Below are 25095 nucleotides of genomic sequence, written 5' to 3'. Positions count from 1 at the left end.
TTGTAGGGAAATTTTAGTGCGCTGCTCATATTTTCATATAAAATTACTTGATGAATTCTACTTCACGTTCACGATGAAAATTCATGCTAAGGGGTCAGAACTCAATAAAAAAAAAATTTGTGCCGTCAGAATCGACATAATGAACATACCAAAGTGATGTAAGTGAAGCGCACACCTGCTAGCTAATGGGGACATAAAGTAACACTAAATTTGTAAATTATTAACGTATAAGAGCCTGTTGCCCGAGCACAGGATTCGAAACCTCCGTTTACGTTGCGTATCGTCAAATGTCACTGTCAAAATGTAAGGCAAATTTGTTAGTTCCAAAAGTGGCATTTGTTTTTTCTATGTTAGGTGGAATTTCCCCAAACGCTAAACGTATTTAGTAGCCTGTCATACGTGTGTCAGTTGGTACAAAATGTATTTAAAATTTGATTCAAATACGTTTTGCGTTTGGTAAAAGCGACCCTTCGTGTAGATTCGAAAATAATATCGAATCCTATGCTCGCGCCTCTGAGCACACTAGGCGACACGCGACGGCTGCTGACTGCTACTGACGACTAGTCGTAGTCGCGACGACAGAACGCGGCCAAAAATGTTCATATAATTTTCTTGTCGTCATGACTCTACGACTCTGCCATGGAAATCATACGAAAATTTTCGGCTGTGGTCTGTCGTCGCGTGTTAAGGCGCCGACACACTATCGGACGAGACTGTCAACCGCGACTTTATTTATTTATCTTTATTACTTAAAGGTAAGGAATGTACACTACGCTGTTCAAACTATCGGCCGTAACCTTGGACTGACCTTCAGCTTTCAGACGTCCGCGAGCGATCTGGCACGAACTGTCCCAAGAGACCGTGCACACTATCAGTCGCGGCCAATGACAAAGGAATAAAGAGAGGACCTGGCATAAAAATCGGTACTTAAAAATATATCGTCGTCTCTTTTTAACTTATTGGTGTTATCCTACGTAAAAAAGGACAACAGTAGTTTTGTCTTTGCCTAAAATTATAACATTGCGACCGGTCGCCATGTTGATTGACATCCAAACACAAGGTACTTCAGCTGTCAAACAATTTGTTTGTTTAAATTTTTCAAGAAAAAAGCCGCCATTTTAATTGAAACCAAAGTTTAGGTAGGCGCATTTTTTTCGTGGATATGCCATGTCCTCTCTTTATTCCTTTGTCAATGGTCGCGGCTGACAGCTCTTTATGCTCGTATTGTAATCGTTTCTTGTTGCATACAGGGTGTTGTGAAAGTATAGTAAGCCGAAACGGGATGACTGAGGGAGGGTAATTTTGAACTGAAAATAAAGTAATACTTAATAATACACTCACGGGCAATGAAAAAGTTCCAGTCAGAAAAGCACCAAGTTATTCCTAAGCAGAAAATGTTAGCTTAATTATGCCGTCTGCAATATTGAAGTGCATTTAAAAGCTCACCAGAATATTACCAACTAAAAAACGTAAACATTTTTTTTTTATTTCCTTTTAAATGTATAAAAAATTTGAGGTCATTTAGTTTCGGAATTTTGTAAGTGTAACTGTTTCTTTGCACGTGAGTGTATCATCATCATCAGCCTATAGCAGTCCACTGCTGGACGTAGGCCTCTCTCAAGCACGCCACTGGACGCGATCTTTAGCTTTCCGCATCCAATCATAACCAGCCACCTTTCGCAAGTCGTCACCCCATCTAGCCGGCATCTTGCATTTAAATAATGCTAATATAATAAATAATTATCATATATTGTTCAGAATGACCACCCTCGGCGTATGAAGCCACTTTATCAAAACCCCGTAGGTACAAGTTTATATAGAAAAGCAATTTATTTAAACACTTTTATTGTATTATATTGACGGCCGAATGGCGTAGTGGTTAGTGACCTGACTACTGAGCCGATGGTCCCGGGTTCGATTCCCGGCTGGGGCAGATATTTGTTTAAACACAGATATTTGTTCTCGGGTCTTGGATGTGCCCGTTAAATGGCAATAGGCCCGCCCCCTATTACATTGGGACTAACATAACACTCTGGCGAAAAGTGGGTGCAGTAATGCACCTCTGCCTACCCCGCAAGGGAGTACATTAGTACAAGGCGTGAGTGCGTGTATATATACTTTTATTGTATACAAAAAAAAACATATTTACAAAAATGGACTTAAAAATGTTTCAGCAATTATCAAAAGTCGTAGAACAAAAGGCAGGCAGCCTGAGCCAGCAGTGACGTTTATCTACGTCGTAAATATACCAGAGCGGGACTAGATACTAACTACTAACTATAAATACTTAATTAGAATGTAAAATTCTGCCCCCGTATTATGTAACTCCGAGTGGGGTTGGTTGGTATAAAATGGCTGACAACTTGGAGCATTATTAATTAATAACTTTTTACTGACTTATCTGATTTCACAAACGTTTATGTTGAATGTAAGGATATATTGGCAGGCTTCTTGCATATTTATTTCACTAAGATTTTTGGTGTTTTCGGTTAATAAGTCTCTAAGTTGATACCAATTATCACCGATTGCTAACTCTCAAAAAGTTACAAAATACGGGGGCTGATTAATTTTTTTTAGAAATTTGTATATAGGTAGGTACTTAGATACATGTGAATCCGCTACCTTTGGCAAAGTAAATATGCTTAAATAAAATAAAAAATACCTAATAAACGTGTTTTTCAAACTTACCGAGTATTTTTTTGTGTCAGAAGTTTCCTCTAAAATATAACTTAAAACGTAAAGTCTGTTTTTTATCACAGATACTAAATTGATAGATTCTAAACGGTTCATCAACAGTCGATTGTCCCGCCAATACAACGATACGATGTTTTTAAATATTTTTCCCTTATTTAGAACACCTTTATCACTGAATAAAAAATGGTTTGGTTAGCGGCTGCAAAGCGGGTCAGATTTGGCCATTCTCTTTTAGTATCTGAGAAAAAAAAAAATACTTTAGAGCCCGCGCGAGTCACAACGGAAGTCTAGGCGCTGTTTTTAGCGTAGTATTATTTACTCTTTGGCTGCACCCATAAAACTCATGATAGATAAGCTACAGTAAAACTATTTTAAAGTCCTGAAAACGGAAGTGGATCATGAATAATAAAATTAATAATTAAAATACCATATTTAATCGATCTATTACATTTATTAAACGTCAAATCCGATAAAACCCCATTATCAATCGGTATTTTATTTTTTAAATGTATGTAAAAGTAAGTAAATAACTGACAAACATAAGAAGTCTTAGCAAATCGCTCTCTTTATTGAGTGCGCCACGACTACTATATTTAGGCCTGCAGATTTAATACAGGTTTGATAGTTTGTCGAAAAGTATAAAAGTTTACGTGTTCTCCCATACTAAGTGGCGCCTCTAATGGAAACTATCATGAAACTTTTGACAGATAATGTATGCCGATAACAGGAGAAAACGTAAACTTTTTTCGTTTTCATAAATAGCAAACCCCGTACTAGAGGGTCTGGAAATCTGGAATATATGTAGGTACCTACTTAAATTCTAGAGGGAAAGGACTTCATTCGATGAGATAGTGTGGAGACCTACTACGTCAGACAAAGTTAAGGTCTCTGGATCTCACAAGTGAGTAAACTCACTTATTAACTAGTGGATTGTAGCAAATAAAACATTTGACTCAAAAATATCTTTAAAAACCATTTATTTATTGATAATAAATTCATATAAGTTCTAGAACACAATGTAGAAAATGACAATGCAGCGGCAATGTCATGTGTTTCAATTTAGTAAATTAGGCATGATAGTCGATCTTAACCGGTTGAATTTTATTTTATTTATTTTATTGAACAATATGGTACACAAAACAGCAATTAATCGTAACATGAGAAGAGGTATTCATATATATAATTAAGAACTAGATTAACTACCTAGGTATGTATACACATCATGAAAATCTTAAGCTAACACGAGTTTATAAGTATACAGCAGCAATGCCGTGAAACTCGCACTCAGTACTCAGACATACTATCTCGTAGCTTCGAACGCTTAAATATGGCTATGGTGGGATCTGGGATACCGTGTCGTTTATAGCTATGTTATAAAACTATGGGACTTACAGTAGATTTTTTTTTTTCTTATAGCGTTTAAGGTATGCTTCGTTGCCACAAGTGCTGCAAGATGATATATTATGAAAATAGCTTTTCTTATTAAGTGTTGCAGTTTTCATATTCGAGTGGCTTTTCCGCAGGGTTGACCAGCATGTTACTTTCCAATGTTTGACACTCATGAAATATTTTATCAACACTGTGAATTTTCTTGTGTTTGTTTAAATTGCTTTTAAAAGTAAACCTTTTCTTGCAGGTTTCACATTCGAATTTTTTATGAACATTGTGAACTTCTTGGTGTTTTGTTAGATTGCTTTTTAAAGAAAACCTTTTCTTGCAGGTTTCACATTCGAATGGTTTCTCATCATTGTGAACTAACTTGTGTTTTGTTAAATCGCTTTTCAAAGAAAATCGTTCCTTGCAGGTTTCACATTCAAATATTTTAACAAAATTGTGACGCTCCATGTGTTTTTTTAAATTGCCTTTCGTAGAAAAGGATTTTTTGCAAGTTTCACACTGGAATGTTCTATGAACTAAGAAATTGGTGTGTATTACCATGTGTTTTGATAAATTGTACTTGAAAGCAAACCTTTTCTTGCAGGTGTCACATTCAAATGGCTTTTCACCAGTGTGAAGAAAGTTGTGTTTGAATAAATCATATTTTGTTACAAATCTTTTCTTGCAGGTTTCACACTCGAAATTCTTTTCACCATGAGATAACTTGTGTGTGTTCAAAGCATTTCTTCGGTAAAATGTTTTCATGCAAATTTCACACTGAAATTGTTTATCCCCAGTGTGTATCATCATGTGTTTATTCAAATCATATGATCGTGTAAACCTTTTTTTGCAGATTTCACACTCAAATGGTTTTTCACCAGTATGAATTAACTTGTGTGAGTTTAAATTGCCTGTTTCCCTAAATTTTTTATTGCATATTTCACAAGCGAATGGATTTTCACCAGTGTGAATTGACTTGTGACTGGTCAAATTCCATTGTCTCCTAAATGTTTTTTTGCAAATCTCACACTCGAACGGCTTTTCACCACTGTGAATTAATTTGTGATTGTTCAAACATTGTTTTTGCTTAAATCCTTTCTTGCAGATATCACACTCGAACGGTTTTTCAGCAGTATGAGTTAACTTGTGTCTGTTCAAATCACTTGATCGATTAAATGTTTTCTTGCAGATCTCACAAACGAATAGCTTATCACCCACATGAACTATATATTTACTTGAATCACCATTTTTCTTATCATGTATGCTTGTGTAATGTCGAAAATACGCTTCAGTGGTGGGAAACAACACTGCACACTGAGCACAGTAACACTTATTTCCCAACAGAGATGTATGACAGTCTGTTAAAACAACTTTAGCCAGCTTTCCCTTTTCACAATACTTTTTAGTCGTTTTTCTTTTTCTATCTTCACCAGGGTCAGTCACAACTGCAATATTTGGCATTTGGTATGCGTTGCCTTCATTGTTCCCTTTGTTACAAACTTCACTCAATGCATCATCATTGCATTCCTCGTCAGACTCATCTACATTTATCTTGCCGAGTATAATTCTGTTCCTGTAAATAGGCAAGACATTGAATTCTATATTTTCTGCTTCCTTCTTGATGTGAAAGTCAATATTTTCCTTTAAAGATTCTGATGCATATTTGTTTTCAATTGTTATTCTGTCATCAATACACAGGATGTTAGGTTTAGCATCTAGGTCATGCACAAGAGTATTTCTGCTGAATATGTCTGAAGTGATGTCCAAATCGTTTTTATTTATAATCTCCTGTAGAACTCTTGTTTCTGTATGAATTTCTGAAAGATAGCATAAGTATATTTTTAATAATAAACCTCATTCATTCTATAATATGTAACATAACTTGATGTAACCAAGTATGATAGTGATTTCATAATATAATTCACAAAATGTTGAATGTTTCCAGTTTTACTACTTAAATTTTTGCCCTAGTCTACCACGCTGACCTAGTGCGGGATGGTGCACCCCAGTACAAGCTGCTTGTGCTGAGAGAGTCGTCGGGTTATACCTTGTTTCACGGGGAAAGACATCTGATACAAACAAAAACTACCCTTATTCGAATGTAATAAGGGTCCTGTCAGATGTCTTTCCTCGTGAAAAAAGGTATAGTGGGCAACTTGACTGTCAGATGTTTTCAAGCTGCCCGAAGGCCTCTGACTAGCCTTAGTGACCTATCTCAACTATACATACATACATACATACATCCATCCTGACGCCCCTCAGCAGGGACAAAGGGCTTTGAGAATGGAGGTTATTAATCTAAGGGGAATTATAAAACGAGCGAACAAAAAAAAACTTTGCGACTGATGATGACATACTGTTTTAATAACTTGAGTGGTATGAATTTGAGTAAGCGAAAAATTAACTAAACTGACGACGAATATTGATTTATAATAAAATCCAGAACGAGCTTACAAAAAGTGGATTGTGATAAATCCATTTCAGATATTAAAATTTTATCCGAGCGACTTAATTACTAAGTGAGCGACTGGAAATACAGAGAGGGCAACTTCAATATTAAGATAGATTCGTTTTTTTTAAGTGAGGTTATACTTAGCGAACTACTAAAAGTTCACTTTGAGCAAAGTTTTGTATGCTGCTTTATTAATGATTATTGGTTACTGATATTCTATTTGAGGGCTTATGTTTTTTATTTTGATACGCTTTTTTAATGAAAACTAGAAAATTTGCAACGAAAATGCTACAGATTTAAACTACAATGATCGTTGGCAGACTTTTGACGAGTATAAAAAGCAGTCAGTTGCTTTCCAGAAAACTACATTGCCAAATTTGGACTGGCAAAACGGATCGTAAAGGATCGTGCGACTGTCCCGAATTTTTCAATAAATATGTATGCAAAAACACGTTTTGGGGCTAGCAATTCGGCTCAAACTAACAACACCATCACTGGAAGCAAAAACGATACCCATTTGTCAAAAAATAAAACGAGGCCAGCCCTTATTTACCAGTGACGATGAGTAGTAGGGCTCCTCATACCTATCAATGTTTCTTAGTATTAATAAGAAGTTTTTTTTTAGTTGACTGAAGCGTCTTATTTTATTTTTTGTTCATTTGATTGAAATAAATGCATGCATATTACTTTATTTTTACGGAGTACATTGTTTTATATAATTACCCTTATAATAAATAATTTTATTTTTTAAATGTGAGCTTATAATACTCTGCTCATTAGGGTATTTTTCAAAGTGGTTTTTGTATTCGAAACACTTCATTTAAGATAAAATGCCGCTCAGTATAAAAAATACATTTGCCAAATATTGAAAAAAATGCAGTACGTAACGTTGACACTCAAACAAATATTAGGTCGCTCAAATATTATGAAGCTGCTCATTTTGTATTTTAAGTAACTCAAATTAATGTTTGTAAGTTGCTGTTCTGTTGATTTCTCGTCAGTCGCAGTCAGTCGCTCACTTAGTAATTCTATAACCCAAATTAATTAATTTTGACACTTAGAACTGTAATTTAGTCACTCGTTTTATTGCTACCCTTAATCTAAACAACATAAATTATATTAAAAAGTGATATGTTACTCAACTTCTAAGCTTTATAAAGAAGCGAAAGTTTTAACAGTACGACAACTTTTTATTCTAGCCGCAACTCTGAGATTTCATAAAACTGCCCCTGTAAATCTTGTGGAAAGATCACGCCCTCTAAGACACGAAAAATGGAAAGTTGCAACTACTGAGTTTGGCAAGAGACGTTTCGGTTACATGGGTCCCTTCTTATACACTAGGGTAAACCAAACCTTATCCCTCTTAAAAACTACAAGACACCTATGTAAACAAAAAGCTACTGCGTGGCTGATGTTACAGGACTTAGGACTACAAAGATGAGTGAGTTAATTCTACCGCTAAATACCGAAAGCCACAAATTATTATAACACTGTTTCAATGTTTTGCCTATCAATAAAGATATTTGTATTTGCATTTATTTGTGATTCTATTTATCAAGAGCATTGGTAACTCAGTCTGGTAAGCGCCTGCTTCTCATGCCAGAGATGTTGGTTCAAATTCTGGCACTGACATGTACCAATGAGTTTTTTTTTATTTAAGTACAATGTATGTAAACCAGCCAAAACTCCAGCAAAAGTTGAAAACTCCCTGTGGCAAACTGTCAAATCACGAAACAAACCACAACTGGCTCAACATCCCCTAAAAACGGATCGTGGCACGTGGGCTAAGACAGACCCTGAAAGAGCTGAAGCCTATGGCTTATTCCTAAGTGATGTGTTCCAACCGAACAGCAGCATGGGAACAGACACATTAGATGAAGAAGTTAGAAAGTTTCTTGAATCTGACCTACAACTCAGTCTGCCCTTACAACACAGCACACCGACAGAGGTCCGGAATATAATAAAACTACTGGAACTAAAAAAGGCACCAGGATTTGACCTAATAACAGCAGAGATACTAAAACAACTTCCTAAAAAGGCAATAGTATTTATAACCACACTGTTCAATGCTATATTGAGAATGTCATACTTTCCTCGTGTATGGAAAGTCTCCCAGATAAAAATGGTACCTAAACCTGGAAAGCCTCCACACCTGACTTCCTCGTACCGGCCAATCAGCTTGCTACCAGTGCTATCGAAAGTACTAGAAAAAATAATCAGTGCTCGATTAAACCAAAGCCTAAAAGACGCCAGTACTATCCCTGACCACCAGTTTGGGTTTAGAAAAAACCATGCCACTGTTGAACAAGTACACAGGGTCTGCGAACACATAAGGGAAGCTCTGGAATGTAAGAAGTACTGCTCAGGAGTATTTTTGGACGTGCAACAGGCCTTTGACAAGGTTTGGCATAATGGCCTGCTCTACAAGTTGAAAAAGTCACTGCCCCACAACTTGTACCTACTACTAAAGTCATATTTAGAACATCGCATATTTTATGTCAAGATTAATGACTCAGTCTCAGAATTCTACGAGATCAATGCAGGAGTTCCTCAAGGCTCAGTACTGGGACCGTCGCTGTACCTACTCTATACTGCTGATGTGCCTGAATCAGACAATGTGATGACCGCTACCTTTGCAGACGATACCGCTGTTCTTGCTTCCGATGAAAATAACAATATGGCATCAGAAATGTTACAGAGCCATCTAGATAAAGTTAATAAATGGATGAAAGATTGGCGAATAAAGGCTAGCGCAACTAAGTCGAATCATGTCACATTTACCTTGAGGAAAAAAGACTGCCCTCCAGTGAAACTTGGAAATGAAGTGCTCCCCCATCAATCTACTGTAAAGTACCTGGGCTTCCACTTAGACAGGAAACAAACTTGGAAATGCCATATACAGAAGAAAAGAGACGAGCTAAATCAGAGATACCGATCACTGGAGTGGCTTATGGGTAGAAAATCTAGACTATCACTCGAAAATAAATTGTTGTGTTACAAAACAGTCCTGAAACCCGTGTGGACCTACGGTATTCAACTGTGGGGAACAGCAAGCCAAACAAATATTGAAATCCTACAAAGATTTCAAAACGGAGTACTCAAAGCCATAGTAAATGCACCCTGGTTCACCAGAATGGATGAGGTGCATGAATATTTGAAAATGCCTACCGTGAAAGAGGAGGTTGCAAAACTTACAAGAACCTACCGAGACAGGATTGTAAATCACCCAAACAAACTGGCCACTGACCTTACCAGTAATGTACCCACCAGAAGACTAAAAAGAAAAAATATCTGGGATAACATAGACCAATAATACTAAGAAGGCAGCCTGACAATGGAAGGGTATGCCTGCAAAGCCAATCATAAACAACGAAATGAACTGCTTATGGTTATATTAAACCGATTGCATGTTGGCAAACAAAATATGAAAAAAAAAAAAAAAAAAAAAGTACAATGTATACCATCTCTTATGTATATTAGGAAAACATTGTGGGAAAACCTGCATATATGTGAACCTGCCAACCCGCAGTAAACTAGCATGGTGGGAAAATGGTGCAAGCTTAGGGAGGCAGTTTAGGCCTTGGGGATATGCACAAAGATTCCACTCGAGAGAGCCAGGTGCAGGTGCCTACACCCCCTCAGAGAATACAATAGAATAGTATGATTCTATATCTTGACTCACCATAATCATCAATTTCATATTTCAGAATGGAAAGATCTGGAAACACGCTCCTCAACGCTGGGTCTTTCAATAGATCATGCTCCTCTATGTCTATGTCATCCTCCATCTTATACCTCTCTCTTGTGGAACTAGAAACAAATAAAATAATATACTTATAAGTACATATTATTATTCTGTTTTATATTTAATTTGCCAACATGCAATCATTTTAATGTAACCATAAGCAGTTCATTCAGTTCTTTATGATTGGCTTAAAATATAAAATAAATTCATAATTTCCTAGCCTTTGATGGCAAGGAAGGCAGTTTGGTGACCATGACTACTATGCAATGCTGCTTCAGGAAATTGCTAATATGTGGTGCAGTTAGAGGTATGCATTCCCCAATTGGTATCATACGTATTGCAACAAACTGATTGTCAAAAATGTATGGTGAAATGGCAGCAATGCCGATGAAGTGTGAATGTATGGTTAGCTGCATATAGCTGTACATTTTTGTACCTTGTCAAACTCACAAACTGCCTTTTCAAATATTGAAAGTTTGTTATGTAGCTAGTTTGACACGGAACGAAAGTGTATAGCTACTTATGCAGCTGACCGTACTTGTGTGAATTTCTATGCAAAGAATACTGAATGTGATGTGTCCGTTGTGTACAGTGCCGAATGGTGGACGCGTACCTTAGTCGTGCAGTGCACACTGGACAGAACAAACATTGATCTGACTGGCCAATGTGAAATAGTTCAGGCATAAATTTTTCTTCCTGTATCTGGTTATGGCATAATTTCGGTAAGGTCAAACTAAACAAACACTAACCCAAAATCATAGGCCTTATTTAGAAGTAGAATAGTTTCCTTCAGAGTTTAATGTGTACAATTGGCTTCGAAACACAGGGGTTTACTTTTATATCAAGTCAAAAAAAAATTAAAATCAATACATCTCACACATAATTATGTATAATATATAAATATACACGGCCATCTGATCCAAGTAGGCAGAGCCTGTGATATGGATATCCGACAGCTGATATATCTACACAAATACATGAGATAAATAGGTAGGTAAGAACATATTAAATTTAAAAATCAACACCCAAGGCCCGAGAAAAAAATATCTGTCTTTGAACAAATATCTCTCTCTCAGCCTTCCGTAGTCCACTGTTGGACATAGGCCTCTCCTAACGATCGCCACCCCAAACGGTCACCCGCCATCTGCATCCAGCGGCTTCCCGCTACCTTCCGCAGATCATCAGACCAAACAAATATCTGCCCAGACGGAAATCGAACCCGGGACCTTCGGCATAGCAGTCAGGGCCACTAACATCATTCCACGGTCAAAATTGGTAACTATATCACAACCTTACATCACAACGTAATTTTAAAAGCCATTTCAAAAGATCAATGAATGAATGAATGAAATTCGGGGTACTTAGTTAACTATTTAAATACCATGCTAACTTCAAGAGATGTTAACTAATTGACAACCTATTAATTATTCCCGGCGGGAATTCGTATGAGTAGTTAAATTGAAGGCGATTAGTTCAATTACTGCAGTCAAGGGTATTGTAGTGATTTAATTTTTTTACTCACATCATTTTTATGTTGAAGTCAGAATCCCAAAATATCAGCCAAAATCAATGACGAAAGAAAATATTAAATAAACACCACGACGACCCACGACCCAATCTAACTGTTGTAATCTCTAAACTGTCAATGAAGAAATAGAATGAGCCGTGCTCATGCCGTGATCCGTTTCCCTTGACAGCTGTCAGTTGAGTTTTTTACAAGCCGATAGAATCAGATGTCGTGACAACATAAGGCGCCGACACACTAGCGGACGCTGTCAGCTGCGACTGATAGTATGCACGGTCTTCTCGGACGTATGTCTATAGATTTTAAGTATTGATTGCAGTAAAATCTAAATTCCCATACTTATAACTATTTGGTTGTGAAATTGGGCCAATGTTTTTGGCTTGGGTGGTAGGGGTAGTTTTGAAAAAAAAAACAAGAGGCACTTTTGAATTTGTTTCATGTTCTACTTAATCATTATTTTTTCATTTTCTACAGGCAAAATGGTTCGAAAGTATAATAATAACATGTAAGTAGGGCAAAACACCCAGTAACTGACCATGTGCCAGTAACTGACCACCTTCCTCTTCAACTCCAATAAATAAGAAATATAGCCAAGCAGGGCCATCTAGTGAACATCCAGTCTATTTTGTGGTTCATTGAGAGCATTACTGATACAAAAGATTTTGCCAGCCGCCAACAGATGGATAGTGAGTGATCGAAAAAGTTCAGTTGGCGCGCGAACCGAGTAAATTGCAGTTGTGACTAACGTATTTGTTAAGGTAAGTGAATTTTTTTATCGTAAAATTTACCATGAAAAGAATTGAAATCATTGAAAGAAAAAATTATACCATATAGATTTAATTATAAAGATTACGTTTTTGATAAGATTCAGCTTGTTATTTCCCGTTTGATTGTTTTAAATGGGGTGGACAGTTACTGGACGACAAAACACCGATTTTCCAATAACTGACCACCTATGTCGGTTATTGGGATTTTTGGTTGAAGCTGAATTTAGGCAAAATAAGAACGTAATATTAAAGCTCATATGTGCCATTTTCTTGTGTCAAAATATGAGCATTCTATCTTCACTCCTTCCATTTACTGACATAGGTGGTCAGTTATTGGGTAAATTGGTGGTCAGTTACTGGTATTATTATATATGATATATTTTTACAGCTTTCAGCGAGATGAAGAAGCGCCAAGATAGCAAAAAAAGTATAGAAAAGGCAATTCCACTTGTCTGAGACAAACTAGGATCAACAAGACATTCAAAAATAATTCAGGGTGACATGCAAGCACCTTTTAAAATATAGAGAATTCAAACACAAAGTCCAAGTTTGTTCCAGATTCGGTATTAGCTGATGAGGAAGATAAAAACGCTAGTGGAGCATACTATCAGCCTAGGATAATGTGGACTCTCCAGAATAAAGACAGATGTCACAATTTTTCCTTAAAGATAATCCTTGGAGCAGTCCCTTCAAGAATGCAAGACCAGGAGACAAATGGCTTTCACCATCTCACTCCATGAAAAGATACTCAAATGCTATCTTCAGAACAGCTGAAGGCAAACCTAACCAATGCCAGCGCTTGTGAACAAGATGAAATTGGTTCCCCGAGCACAAAAGCACTTGGCGAACAAGGCCTCAATGACACTATTAATGACCCAACCCGAATATACGTTACCGACGAAACGCGCCTCCACATTTTTCTAAAGACAGGCAAAGCCACTTCAGAAAAATAGGAAAAAGAAAGCATCACTACAATGCTAGCACCCTCAGCCGGTGCACCAACACGCCCTTAAATGGCATTATGAACGGCCAGCGGATTTCAAACAGAACGGTAAAATTGGCACACAAGAAATGGGGCATTCTTCTATAAGTTGTTACCACGACCAACACCCCAGCCATTTGGAACCGATACCACAACTATCCGGAATCCACTGGCAACGCTATACTATCATTGGCAGACACATTAGTCCAGCAGCGGAAAATGCAGAAAGTACAGCGATGTTCTGCTTCAGTGACGCCTCTTCAACGAGGCAAAGATTCCCTGTCCCCTTTGCAGAAATGATTACTCCAGTCTTTGGCCAAATACTTACCTACGAAAGCACGTTTCAACAGCATAGCATGCTAAATATTCCAGTTGAATCCTCAACAAAGTCATTGAAATCCCGTTCGTCAAGGCATCCATCTTTGTATCCTGAAAAACTAATCCCCAATATCTGATTCGGTCATAATTACAATGGCTAGCCTCAATGACTCTTTTAGCCGCACTGAAAGTCTCTGGGTGGGGTTTCAGCAATAATGAAAACCATCTGTCTCTGGTCCTACATCCTTGAAAGGACCGGTGGGGAAAGGGCCTACTTTTCCGGCGGGGAATTTATGTTTTCCCAGGCCAACAATACTATCCGCCACGATTCCTCCTCCACATCAGTTGATACCGAATATGGAAAAGACCGGCTTTAGCGCTTGGATTCGCTACTTTATATTTAAGAAAATGCTCGTTTCTGGCACCATGAATGCTTCATGGGCCTGTCCCACTGATCCTGGCTTGTTCCGGACAAACAAAATCGCCCTTTCTGTGACTTTTCTGAAGATACTACATTGGGGCCACTTAATCTCCCTGAAAGCTGTAAATTTAAAATGCGTGTTCACTATGTGCATGTGTGTTTATTCCTTTGTTTTTAGTATTTAACAAAAATGCATAAACTTGTGTTTTTAATAAATAAATGGTTGATTATTAGGATAAGATATCATTTAAATTATGCATTAATCTGATTAATTAATTTAATGCACTTTTCAGTTAAGAAACCTTGAGCAAAAGTGATGTGTCACACATTAAAAGAGACCAGAGGATCGGTACTATTACATGAAGTAATCAAATAAATAAATAATAATAAGATTCCATTTTAAAACCATTTTAAATTGGTGGTCAGTTACTGGCATCGAGTGTGGTCAGTTACTAGATTTTAGTGGTCAGTTACTGGGAAAATCACTACTTTTTGTTTGCAAAAATATATAAAAAAAATGAGTAACTTCTAAATGTTTGCTATTTACTCAGGAATGTAGCTCTGTTATTCTAGTTTCTAAAACAAAAATCGGATTTAATAAGCGATAAGTATTGAGCCCGCTACAGATAAATTACTGGAACAACTCCCTTAAGGTGGTCAGTTACTGGGTGTTTTGCCCTACCTACTAACTAAACTGCCACAACCTGTTGTTGCTCCGGGTACCTCACGTAACTACAATGTTGATGTTCTCTTTCCAATTCGATTCCAGCAAGTTCAAAGTGCCCCATGTATGATGGTATTACTACTAAAACCCAACAGTAAGTAACTAATCAAAAAATACTTTACTTAAGTAGTGAAGTCGGGTAATGCCGATTTCTTCCAAACGCAGCCATATTTTGAACCGTGGAACCATTCACCTTGATGGCAATTAAGCTTAATCTTAGGCGATTTCGGCGCTAGGACCGAGCGTGCGTGTTAAAACATAAAATTTGTAAGAAAGTGCAATTTCCCAACCATAGACAAACAACCATAGATTATAGATGACTTCATGCTCAACCAAGGACTTTGTATATATATAGTGCCACAAACTTATCTGTTCCGGTGAGAGCGAACTAAATTGGTCCATACCTCATTACTTACTAAATGAATTTCATATTGACATAGATTATATGGACCAATTTAGTTCGCTCTCACCGGAACAGATAAGTTTGTGGCACTATAGCTATATATATATCCTAGTCCTTGTGCTCAACAGCACTGTATTTTTTTTTAGCTGGCATCTAAAAAAAATGCAGTGCTGTTGAGTATTAAGTCATCTATAATCTATGTTTGTTTGTCCATGGTTGAAAATCTCCCATTACCCGCAAATCGATAATTAAAAAATCAGTTTAAGTTATTTATAATAAGTACAAGTAACTGATTGTTTTTTCATACAAAACATTGTCGTTTTTGTTAACATTTTCCGGAATTAGCGGACTACATTTTATTATGAAATTCTGTGGATCGGGTAGTTAGTGAAGGAAAACATATTTTAAATAGCTATTTATTACACATTAGATAATTAACTATACTAAAGAACATAGCTTTTTCCTAAAAAAAACAACCCCGCATTGAAATGTGAACACAGATACGCAAGATTGACCCTTAGGTTAGGAGGGTTAGGTTATGTTAGGTTGCCTACAAATCAATAACGGGAACCACTTTGCAACAACAAGAAATCATATAGCGAATGGATGCAGGAGGTGAGGCAACAGCGGGGGCGCCAGCAGAATGCGAGATTTTCAACCATAGACAAAAACCAATTAAAGATGGCGCTTGTAAAACTTCATACTCAACGGCACTGTATTTTTTTAGCCGGCATGGATTTCAGTCCTTGCAGCCAATACAAAAACCCAATGGATGTGAATTCAGCCATATGCAATAACTAGCTGTTATATTAGGGTTCCGCTCATCTCGCATAATCTTTATTGACCAAAACTCATTTCGCATAACTCGTATGGTCTAAACTTTTTTGGCCGAACTATCACTTTGCCAAGACTTATGTGGCATAAGGCTCGTTTCGTCTAAAACTCTTTAGGCACAATCTTTAAACACCTAAGTTTCGTTTGCTCAAATTTATGTTCGTCTATACCTATGTATAATCTTGTTTATAAATAATAAATAATATATTAACCCCCTAATTCATAGAAAAGTTACAATACGTTTTAACTAATAAACTGTTTTGTCCCTCTCTGTCAAAGAACAAATTGTTCTTTGTTGGAGAGGGACAAAACAGTTTATTAGTTAAAACGTTTTGTAACTTCTCTATGAATAAGGGGGTAAGTATGTAGTAAATGTACAAATTGTGGTATTTTTCTCCTACATCCCGAAAATCACGATATTGTATGATCAAAAAATCGAAAGTTAACGACCAATATAATTATTACAAACCCCATGAGATCGAAACCTAAAAATATGTGCGACGACGAGCAAAGCGAGGAGGAGCGTGTTAGGTGCACATGTTCATCAAAACCAAAGCGGAGCGCAGCGAAGCGGAGCGGAGCGTTTTCCAAACAGCGGAAACAATACAAGGCACCAGTTTGCGCTATGTAGGGAGACGCTCCGTCAAAGTTAAAGCCAAACGAATATTATTACTTTGTATAAACCTATGCCATAGCATTATTAGGCTATTCAAGATTTGGCCATACCATTATTAGGCTAAACAATGTTATGCGAAATTTTTTTCCCTGACCGCCGCTTCCCATAATGTCGCTCCTCAACAGACGTCTTACCTGCATTCCCATTACATCGCTCTTCATCTTACTGTTAGTCCCAGAATGTCGCGCTAACTTATGGTACAGTCATGGTTAGTCTTTTTCAAACAATATTTTAAGATTGCTTAAAATTGTTTTTATACATGGTGTTGCAAAAAGGGTAATACAACAAAATTCGTGAAAAAAAAAGTTCATTTTCTATAGAATCTTAGTTGATCACGTGACTTCTTACTATGGAGAAAGACTTTTTTTTTGCAAATTTTGAAATTCTGATTTCCTCTGTGATGTTTTGATAAGTAAATGTACCTATATAATATGTATACATTAACTAAAATATAAAATAAGAGATCAATTGCGTTATTTATTTGTTTTGTATTTCTAATTATTATACAAAAAAAATTAATTCTGTCTCTGACAGTACTGATTCTAACCATAAATGTGGCGCGGTGTGCCGGGAACCACTGTGAAGCGAGGAGCGAGGTATTGGGAATTGAGGTAAAACGCAAAGCGACATTATGGGAAGCGACGTAAAGGGAAAAATTCCAATTTATGACATCTTTCGTCCCCTCAGAAGAATGCAGCTCATAAAAACCGACAAAAGACAAAGAAAATCTCACATTGTTGGACATGGTGGTGTGATCGTGAGAGACGTCGGGGCTCGATACTGGGAGTGGAGGACGACATCAGTGGGGTGTTATGTTCCTTGGATTCGTTAGACTGTAACGCTGAACTGATTTTCTATTGTTTTCGATTAAACTCTAGCACTCTCAGGGGATTTCACTGTCTTTTCGCTTCCCTGTAGCGTCGAAACACTTCCCACTGGCCAAAAGTCCTTGCTCAGGAGAACCTTCAGACCCCTTAGCATGAATTTTCATCGTGAACGTGACGTGAAATTAGTCGATGAATTTTGTAGGGAAATTTTTATTCTGCTATACGTAGAACTCCGCCTTCTCTGGTTGTTTTGGCCATATCTTGGTGATACCTAAATCGATTTAATATTGAAATATCTTATTTGAAAGCTTATAAGTTGACAATGTTTTTAACCTAAAGTGCACAAAAAATTATCATATGAAAATTCTTTTTAATTTAACTTATCTCTGTTTACGTTTTGAATATTTTTTAAAATGTTTTATCTATTTTGAGGTGATTGTGTCTAGTTTAAGTTGAATAATGCACATTTGATTATGTTAATAATTAGTTTATTAAGGTGTTACTAATGCAAAACAACCAAAAAAAATATTGAAATATTGCTAGTTTTTTTAATTTTCGGTTTTAAACATAAAATTTTGGCAAATTTAAAAAAAACTTAAATATTAAATATCTTAGAAATTGTTAACTTTCGGATAATGCTAATATAGGGTTCAATCAACTGGAAATACCTTCCTCTATCACCTAGTGAAAGGATCCGGTCTACTTGCAAATAACCCTGTATACATTTTCCTACATTCTATACTTATTTATTATTATGATATAGATGTTATAACCACCTCTAGTGACGAAGCAGCCTCACAGCTCACCTCATACAGCTCGGGGGTATGTATCAACTTATGTTTCTTAAGATTACTTATTTGGTTAAATGTTTTCATGCAAACGTCACACTTAAATGGCTTTTCGCCAGTGTGAATTAACTTGTGTTTATTCAAATTGGTTCGTTGTCTGAATGTTTTCTTGCAGGTTTCACACTCGAATGGCGTTTCGCCAGTATGAAGTAAGATGTGCCTGTTCAAATTGGATAATTGCCTGAATGTTTTCTTGCAGTGTTCACATTCGAATGGCTTTTCGCCAGTGTGAATTAACTTGTGTTTTTTCAAATTTGCCAGCTGCGTGAATGTTTTCTTGCAGATTTCACACTCGAACGGCATTTCGCCAGTGTGAATTAACATGTGTTTATTCAAATTACATTGTTCGCTAAATTTTTTGTTGCAAGTATTGCACTCGAATGGCTTAACACCAGTGTGAATTAATTGGTGTCTGTTTAATGTTCCTCGCCGCTCGAATGTTCTCATACATGTTTCACATGCAAATGGCTCATCACCTACGACAATTTGCTTGTTATGTGTCACACAAGAAGCCAAGGCTTTAGTTGAGTTAGCGGTCTCAGTGTGTGTGCTTGTGTAATGTTCACTATACGCTTCAGTGGTGGGGAACAACACTGCACACTGAGCACAGTAACAGTTATTCTTCAATAGTGATATATAACAGTCTGTAAGCACAACTTTCACTTGTACTTCTTCCATTATTCTTGCTTATGTCCCGTGTTCATTTGTCATAGCTCTATTTGGGTCAATAATATGTTTTATCATCCTTTATATTTGAAGTTGAATCATCATCCTTTTGAGAAGGGAATGTTGTAGTGGTTAGTGACTGACTGCTATGCTAATATATTAGCAATCCAATAAACATATTACAGGTTTTTCCATGTTAAGGTTATATGGCCGTGTGTAAGGTGTCCCCACATATAATAATTATTAAATTTATCGCAATTACTTCTCTGCTCTTGTCCATTATTTGCTGATGTATAATTGTTGACGTGTCTTCATTTATATTATTATTTGTAGCAGAGACATCTGATTTTGTAAGTTAACCACTCTTATGTGAGTGAGTAGGTACACATTAATTGTTTCCGCGGATTGTCAAGGCATCTTTGAGTGCAGTGATATTTTATGTACTAAAAGGATAAGTTGTTTTACGTTATTTTGTAGAATATTATAAACACAACACAGGTAAGATAATATTTTCTGACACTTTTATGTCAAGTCAAGTGTCAATGTGACATGTGTATGCCAGAGGTTAGTTTTTTATGGCATAGATTATAAAGCAGAAGTATTGGGATACTTCACGAAACTCAAAGCGCCGATACACTAGCGGACGCAGCTGTCAGCCGCGACTGACAAGGGCGCCGACACACTGGCAGTCGTGGCTGTCAGCCGCGACTGTAGTGTCGTCGCCTTAAGTGTGCACGGTCTTTTGGGACAGTTCATGCCAGATCGCCCTCGGACGTCTGAAAGCTGAAGGTCAGTCCTAAGGTGTAAATACCTTACTGACAGCGGTGTCCGCTTGTGTGTCGGTACCTTCAAATGCCGTCGTAGCGTCTAGCTAGACTCTAGATCAAATTCTGATTTCTATGATAATAGTAATTTATTTGCAACACATTTTAAATCAGTTTTCAAACCTAAAGGTAGAAACATTACCTTTTGTTGTTTCGTGCGTTCTTGTATAAGCGCAGGCCACAGACTAAATAGAGATACTCGCGGACTCCTGGATCACAGAGTAAACTATACATGTTTTTAACCGACTTCATTATGTATGATGTCACTGACAGCCTTCACTCATGTCAACGTCAAAGTAGTCTTTTTTTTTTTTTTTTTTTTTCTAAGGGATACCTATTTGTTGCGGTCCTGCGACCTCTGCAACTTTGCCTAACGTTTGGGGAAGGCGTCGTAAGGCGCCTTCTCCCGTTGTCAAAGTAGTCGGTTATTTTCTTGTTTTTATAGTTTTTTTGGAATTTAACATTGTCTTTTTCAATTTTCATTTGTCTCGTGGCGATTCTTTATAAGCTGTATTTTTATCACGGTAGTGTTACCTTCTCGTTAACGTACTCACTCATCATGTAAGTATTCTTTGGGAATAAAGGGAACCTTTGAGCCAGGGCTTGCGATATAGGTGGATTATTAAGCTAAGGGTACTCTTTAGTGTTTTATTTAACACACACACTCACGCCTTGTACTAATGTACTCCCTTGCGGGGTAGGCAGAGATGCATTGCTGCACCCACTTTTCGCCAGAGTGTTATGTTAGTCCCAATGTAATAGGGGGCGGGCCTATTGCCATTTTACGGGCACATCCAAGACCCGGGAACAAATATCTGTGTTTAAACAAATATCTGTCCCAGCCGGGAATCGAACCCGGGACCTTCGGCTCAGTAGTCAGGGTTACTAACCACTACGCCATTCAGTTTCTGTTTTATTTAAGTTGTTAATTTTAGATTGTTTAGTGTTTTATAACAATAAATGAGTATTATTTTCCTACTTATGTATTTCTGGAGTAAGGGTTCCCATATTTGCGACAAGACTTACTTACTTACACCCCCACATTCAGTATTGCATTCTATTCTATTCTATGTGGGGGTGTAAGTACCTGCATCTAGCTCTCTTGAATAGAATCTTTGTGCATATCCCTAAGGTATAACCTGCAAAGGTTTGTGGGTTTACCTATCCAGATTTGCTAATCCTACAAATGCAGGGAAGTTTAACTTCACCATTAGAGGAATAGTTTAGGTACATTGTTCTTAAATTTGATGAATTTATTGGCACATGTAAGCATTGAGATTCGAACCTGCATCTCGCATGAAAAGTGTGTGCTTAACGGACTGAGCTACCACCACTTTACCTACTATAAACTACTCCTTACTGGGGTTTAAACTGGTGTTCTCTACAAGCTAACCAATGGTTACATGTTGATGCATAGGGCCTCGAGTAATAGCCCTGTTTTATTTTATTTGGGAAAACAAACAATTGCACAATGTTTAATACTAAAGAAACAAATACCTTAATAAAATATATGGTAATCGTACAATCAGCACTGCTTTCCACAAGTGAACAGTAAAATTAAATTGGTTTTAAGCTGCTTTCACAAGAACACAAAAAAAATATATAAAGATTTGTAGTTACCTATTACTTATAATTAACACAACACAAAGTATTACACACATGTGTACAAACATGTGCCCATATACAAAAAATAAATAACAAATAAAGATGGATTTGTTAAAATTTAAATAAATTGTGGCTATGAATAACCTGTTTATTTTTCTTTTCTTCAAGTTCCACAAGTGAGCAGCAAAGATGGAGGATGACATAGACATAGAGGAGCATGATCTGTTGAACGACCCAGCCTTGAGGAGTGTGTTTCCAGATCTTGCCATTGTCAAACATGAAATCATTGATTTTTATATTATCAGTGAAGGTATGTTTTAAATTGACAACTTATATATATTATTATAGCATCAGTCTTAAATTCAGTTTTAAACTTAATATACTGCTTGATTTGATAGATATAATTTTTTTTGTAATCAAAAACAGGTCACAATTTATGGACCTTATTCTAACAAAAAACATGACTTATCACTAAAAGCCATGAAATTAAATTTTTTATAAGATTAGTTTAGAGGCCTAATTAACTTTTCCTTCTTTGATAGTAGTTGAATTGATTGTAAGGGTGCCTTGCACAACAAAGTTTATCAAAAGTAAATCTATGACCTCTTGCTCTGACATTATTTGAAAGAAAGAAAAGAAAGAAAGAAAAATATTTTTATTTGTCTCCATAACACATATTAAAATGAAAATAAACTAAAACTAATAATAAATTAGAGACAAAAAGGGGCAGACTCAGCATCTGCTGCGAGCTGCAGGGCAGCAACGCAACGCTGTTTTTCAGCCTGTCCTTACCCTTAGTATCATGATGGAACCAGTGATAATTTATTTTTATTTGTTTTGTAATCAATCTACTTGGAGATAAAACATTTGATATATTTTTTAAGTTATTTCATCACTAGTTCAACTTTGTGCAACTCATTGTGGAATCTTAGCTGTGTATTTACACTCAAGTGATAGGTCACAAGCCTTATCACCATTTTTTATTGAGTACAATATATGCACCTCTAAAATCTAGGTGTTCAGTGCAGCGATTATAAGATTCGAAACCTCCGTTTACGTTGCGTATCGTCAACTGTCACTGTCAAAATGTAGGGCAAATTTGTTAGTTCCAAAAGTGACATTTGTTTTTTCCATATGTTAGGTGGAATTTCACCAAACGCTAAACGTATTTAGTAGCCTGTCATACATCTGTCAGTTAGTACAAAATGTATTTAAAATTTGATTTGAATACTATTTTATACACATTTAGCGTTTGGTAAAGTGACCCTATGTGTAGTTTCGAAAATAGTATTGAATCCTGTGATCGCACCTCAGGTTGCGATGTTTTCTTTCACCATAATTAAAGAGTTTGTGGTATAATAGTACTTAGATTCCTTATTTCAAAAGAAATTGTAATGTAAAATAGTGCTCTCCACCTTTCAGAGACAAATGAAAATGTAAAGGACAGCCAGTCAGAGGTAAACAGTTGGAATATTCCTGTTGTGTGCTCTGCTCAAGATGTAGACGTTAAACCTGACATCCTACATACGGACATTGATGCAATCATTACTCTGAACAGCAATGCATCACTAACTGACAAATCAGGGTTTCGTATCAAGAAGGAAGCAGAAGACTTTGTATCGAATAATTGTTGTATGCCTGTAGCAGACAGTTTGATTGTTTCAAATGAGAGGCAGTGTCATTCCGACGTTGTTAAAGTAGAAAGATCAGAAGAAATAGATAAAAGATATGGAACGAGTGACACTCATGACATATTTTACAAAAAAGAAATAAGAAACAATAATCCGCATATTAGCACAGGAATGATCTCTGTTCAAGTTAAAGGAGAGAGGATAACCAAACAGTGCAATGAAATGAAGGAGTCTCTTAAAGTAGTTTTAACTGATTGCTATACATCTCTATTGAACAACAACTGTTACTGTGCTCAGTGTGCAGTGTTGTTCCCCACCACTGAAGCGTATAGTGAACATTACACGAGCACACACACCGAGACCACCTACTCAACTAAAGCCTCGGCTTCTCTTGTAGTTCGTAAAAGAAGTAAGGCTTTCGAATATAACATTAGCAAGAAAAAAATAGAGGACCAAACAAATTTAAATACAAAACCATTTGAGTGTGAGATTTGTCAAAAAGCTTTTAGGCACTCTAATAATTTGGACAGACACATGAAATTAGTTCATACTTTAGAAAAGCAATTCAAATGTGACAAGTGTGAGAAAACGTTTACGTTAGAAGAAAGACTGAAAAGTCACTATTTACTTCACACAGGTGAAAAACCATTCGAATGTAAAACTTGCAAGAAAAAATTTACACTAATGAGTTATTTAAACAGACACAGTCAAGTTCATATGGATATAAAGCGATTTGAATGTAAGACTTGCAAAAAAAGATTTCGTGAATCAAGAGATTTGCATCTGCACGAGTTTATTCACACTGGTGTAAAGCCATACCAGTGTAAAACATGCAAGAAAGGATTTTCACAGATGGGCAATTTGAATAAACACAATTTAATTCATACTGGTGTTAAACCATTCGCGTGTGCTACTTGTGCGAGAGTATTCAGGTATTCCCATCATTTGAAGCGGCACAATTGTAAAGGATAGCAATTATTACATTCAAGACCCACCGGCTCCAATCTGGCCGTTTTAATCCGCACTTTTGACATAAATATAAAAGTAGTAATATAAAGTAATATAAATCCGATAGCATTGTTAACGAAAATTAATAATGTGAAGGTAAAATCGATCACCATCATCACCATCAATCAGCTGACTGCCAACCTCCAATAGTGGAGAGGCACTTGAAGAAGAAGAAGATCATAAATCAAGGAGAGAAGTGTCCGCCGCACCGAGACGCCACCCCAAGTGCCATCGAGAGACTGCAGTCCGCCAGGAGACGCACTTCAAGTCGTTTAGTACTCTCATTCCCGCAGCCCTTATCATGAATTTTCATCGTGAACGTGAAGTAGAATTCATCGAGTAATTTTGTATGAAAATATGAACAGCGCCCCTGGCGGTCGGTAGCAGAACTAAAATTTCTCTACAAAATTCATCGAGTAATTTCGCGTCACGTTCACGATGTAAATTCATGCTAAGAGGTCTGAAGGTTCTCCTGAGCAAGGACTTTTGGCCAGTGGGAAGTGTTTCGACGCTATAGGGAAGCGAAAAGACAGTGAAATCCCCTGAGAGTGCTAGAGTAGAATCGAAAACAATAGAAAATCAGTTCAGTGTTACAGTCTGACGAATCCAAGGAACATAACACCCCACTGATGTCGTCCTCCACGCCCAGTATCGAGCCCCGACGTCTCTCACGATCACACCACCATGTACAACAATGGGAGATTTTCTTTGTCTTTTGTCGTTTTTTATGAGCTGCATTCTTCTGAGGGGACGGAAACATATAGGACG

General features: G+C 36.9%; 3 protein-coding genes across 3 annotated transcripts; 1 reads left to right on the top strand and 2 right to left on the bottom strand.

The window, feature by feature from the left end:
- Positions 1 to 3958: 3958 nt before the first annotated feature.
- LOC105385276 (zinc finger protein 883) lies at positions 3959 to 11877 on the bottom strand. Its single transcript, XM_048624063.1, has 3 exons — positions 11791 to 11877; positions 10206 to 10333; positions 3959 to 5888 (listed from the first exon to the last, which is right to left on the bottom strand). Exons 1-3 carry the CDS (start codon positions 11793 to 11795, stop codon positions 4177 to 4179), a joined length of 1845 nt encoding a protein of 614 aa, XP_048480020.1. The 5' UTR covers positions 11796 to 11877; the 3' UTR covers positions 3959 to 4176.
- Positions 11878 to 17435: 5558 nt separating this feature from the next.
- LOC125489176 (zinc finger protein 98-like) lies at positions 17436 to 19271 on the bottom strand. The gene has a single exon (XM_048624057.1). The coding sequence runs from the start codon at positions 19269 to 19271 to the stop codon at positions 18498 to 18500; it is 774 nt and encodes a 257-aa protein (XP_048480014.1). The 3' UTR covers positions 17436 to 18497.
- A 1248-nt stretch (positions 19272 to 20519) lies between these two features.
- On the top strand, positions 20520 to 24995 carry LOC105386089 (zinc finger protein 723). Its single transcript, XM_038116331.2, has 3 exons — positions 20520 to 20644; positions 21857 to 21998; positions 23111 to 24995. The coding sequence occupies exons 2-3, from the start codon at positions 21878 to 21880 to the stop codon at positions 24289 to 24291; spliced, it is 1302 nt and encodes a 433-aa protein (XP_037972259.2). The 5' UTR covers positions 20520 to 20644; positions 21857 to 21877; the 3' UTR covers positions 24292 to 24995.
- The last annotated feature ends 100 nt before the right edge of the window (positions 24996 to 25095 follow it).

The sequence above is a fragment of the Plutella xylostella genome, chromosome 11 (assembly GCF_932276165.1).
Source record: "Plutella xylostella chromosome 11, ilPluXylo3.1, whole genome shotgun sequence".
NCBI lineage: Eukaryota > Metazoa > Arthropoda > Insecta > Lepidoptera > Plutellidae > Plutella > Plutella xylostella.
The sequence above is the reverse complement of the archived record's forward strand: the minus strand, read 5'-3'. Positions and strand labels throughout refer to the sequence as shown.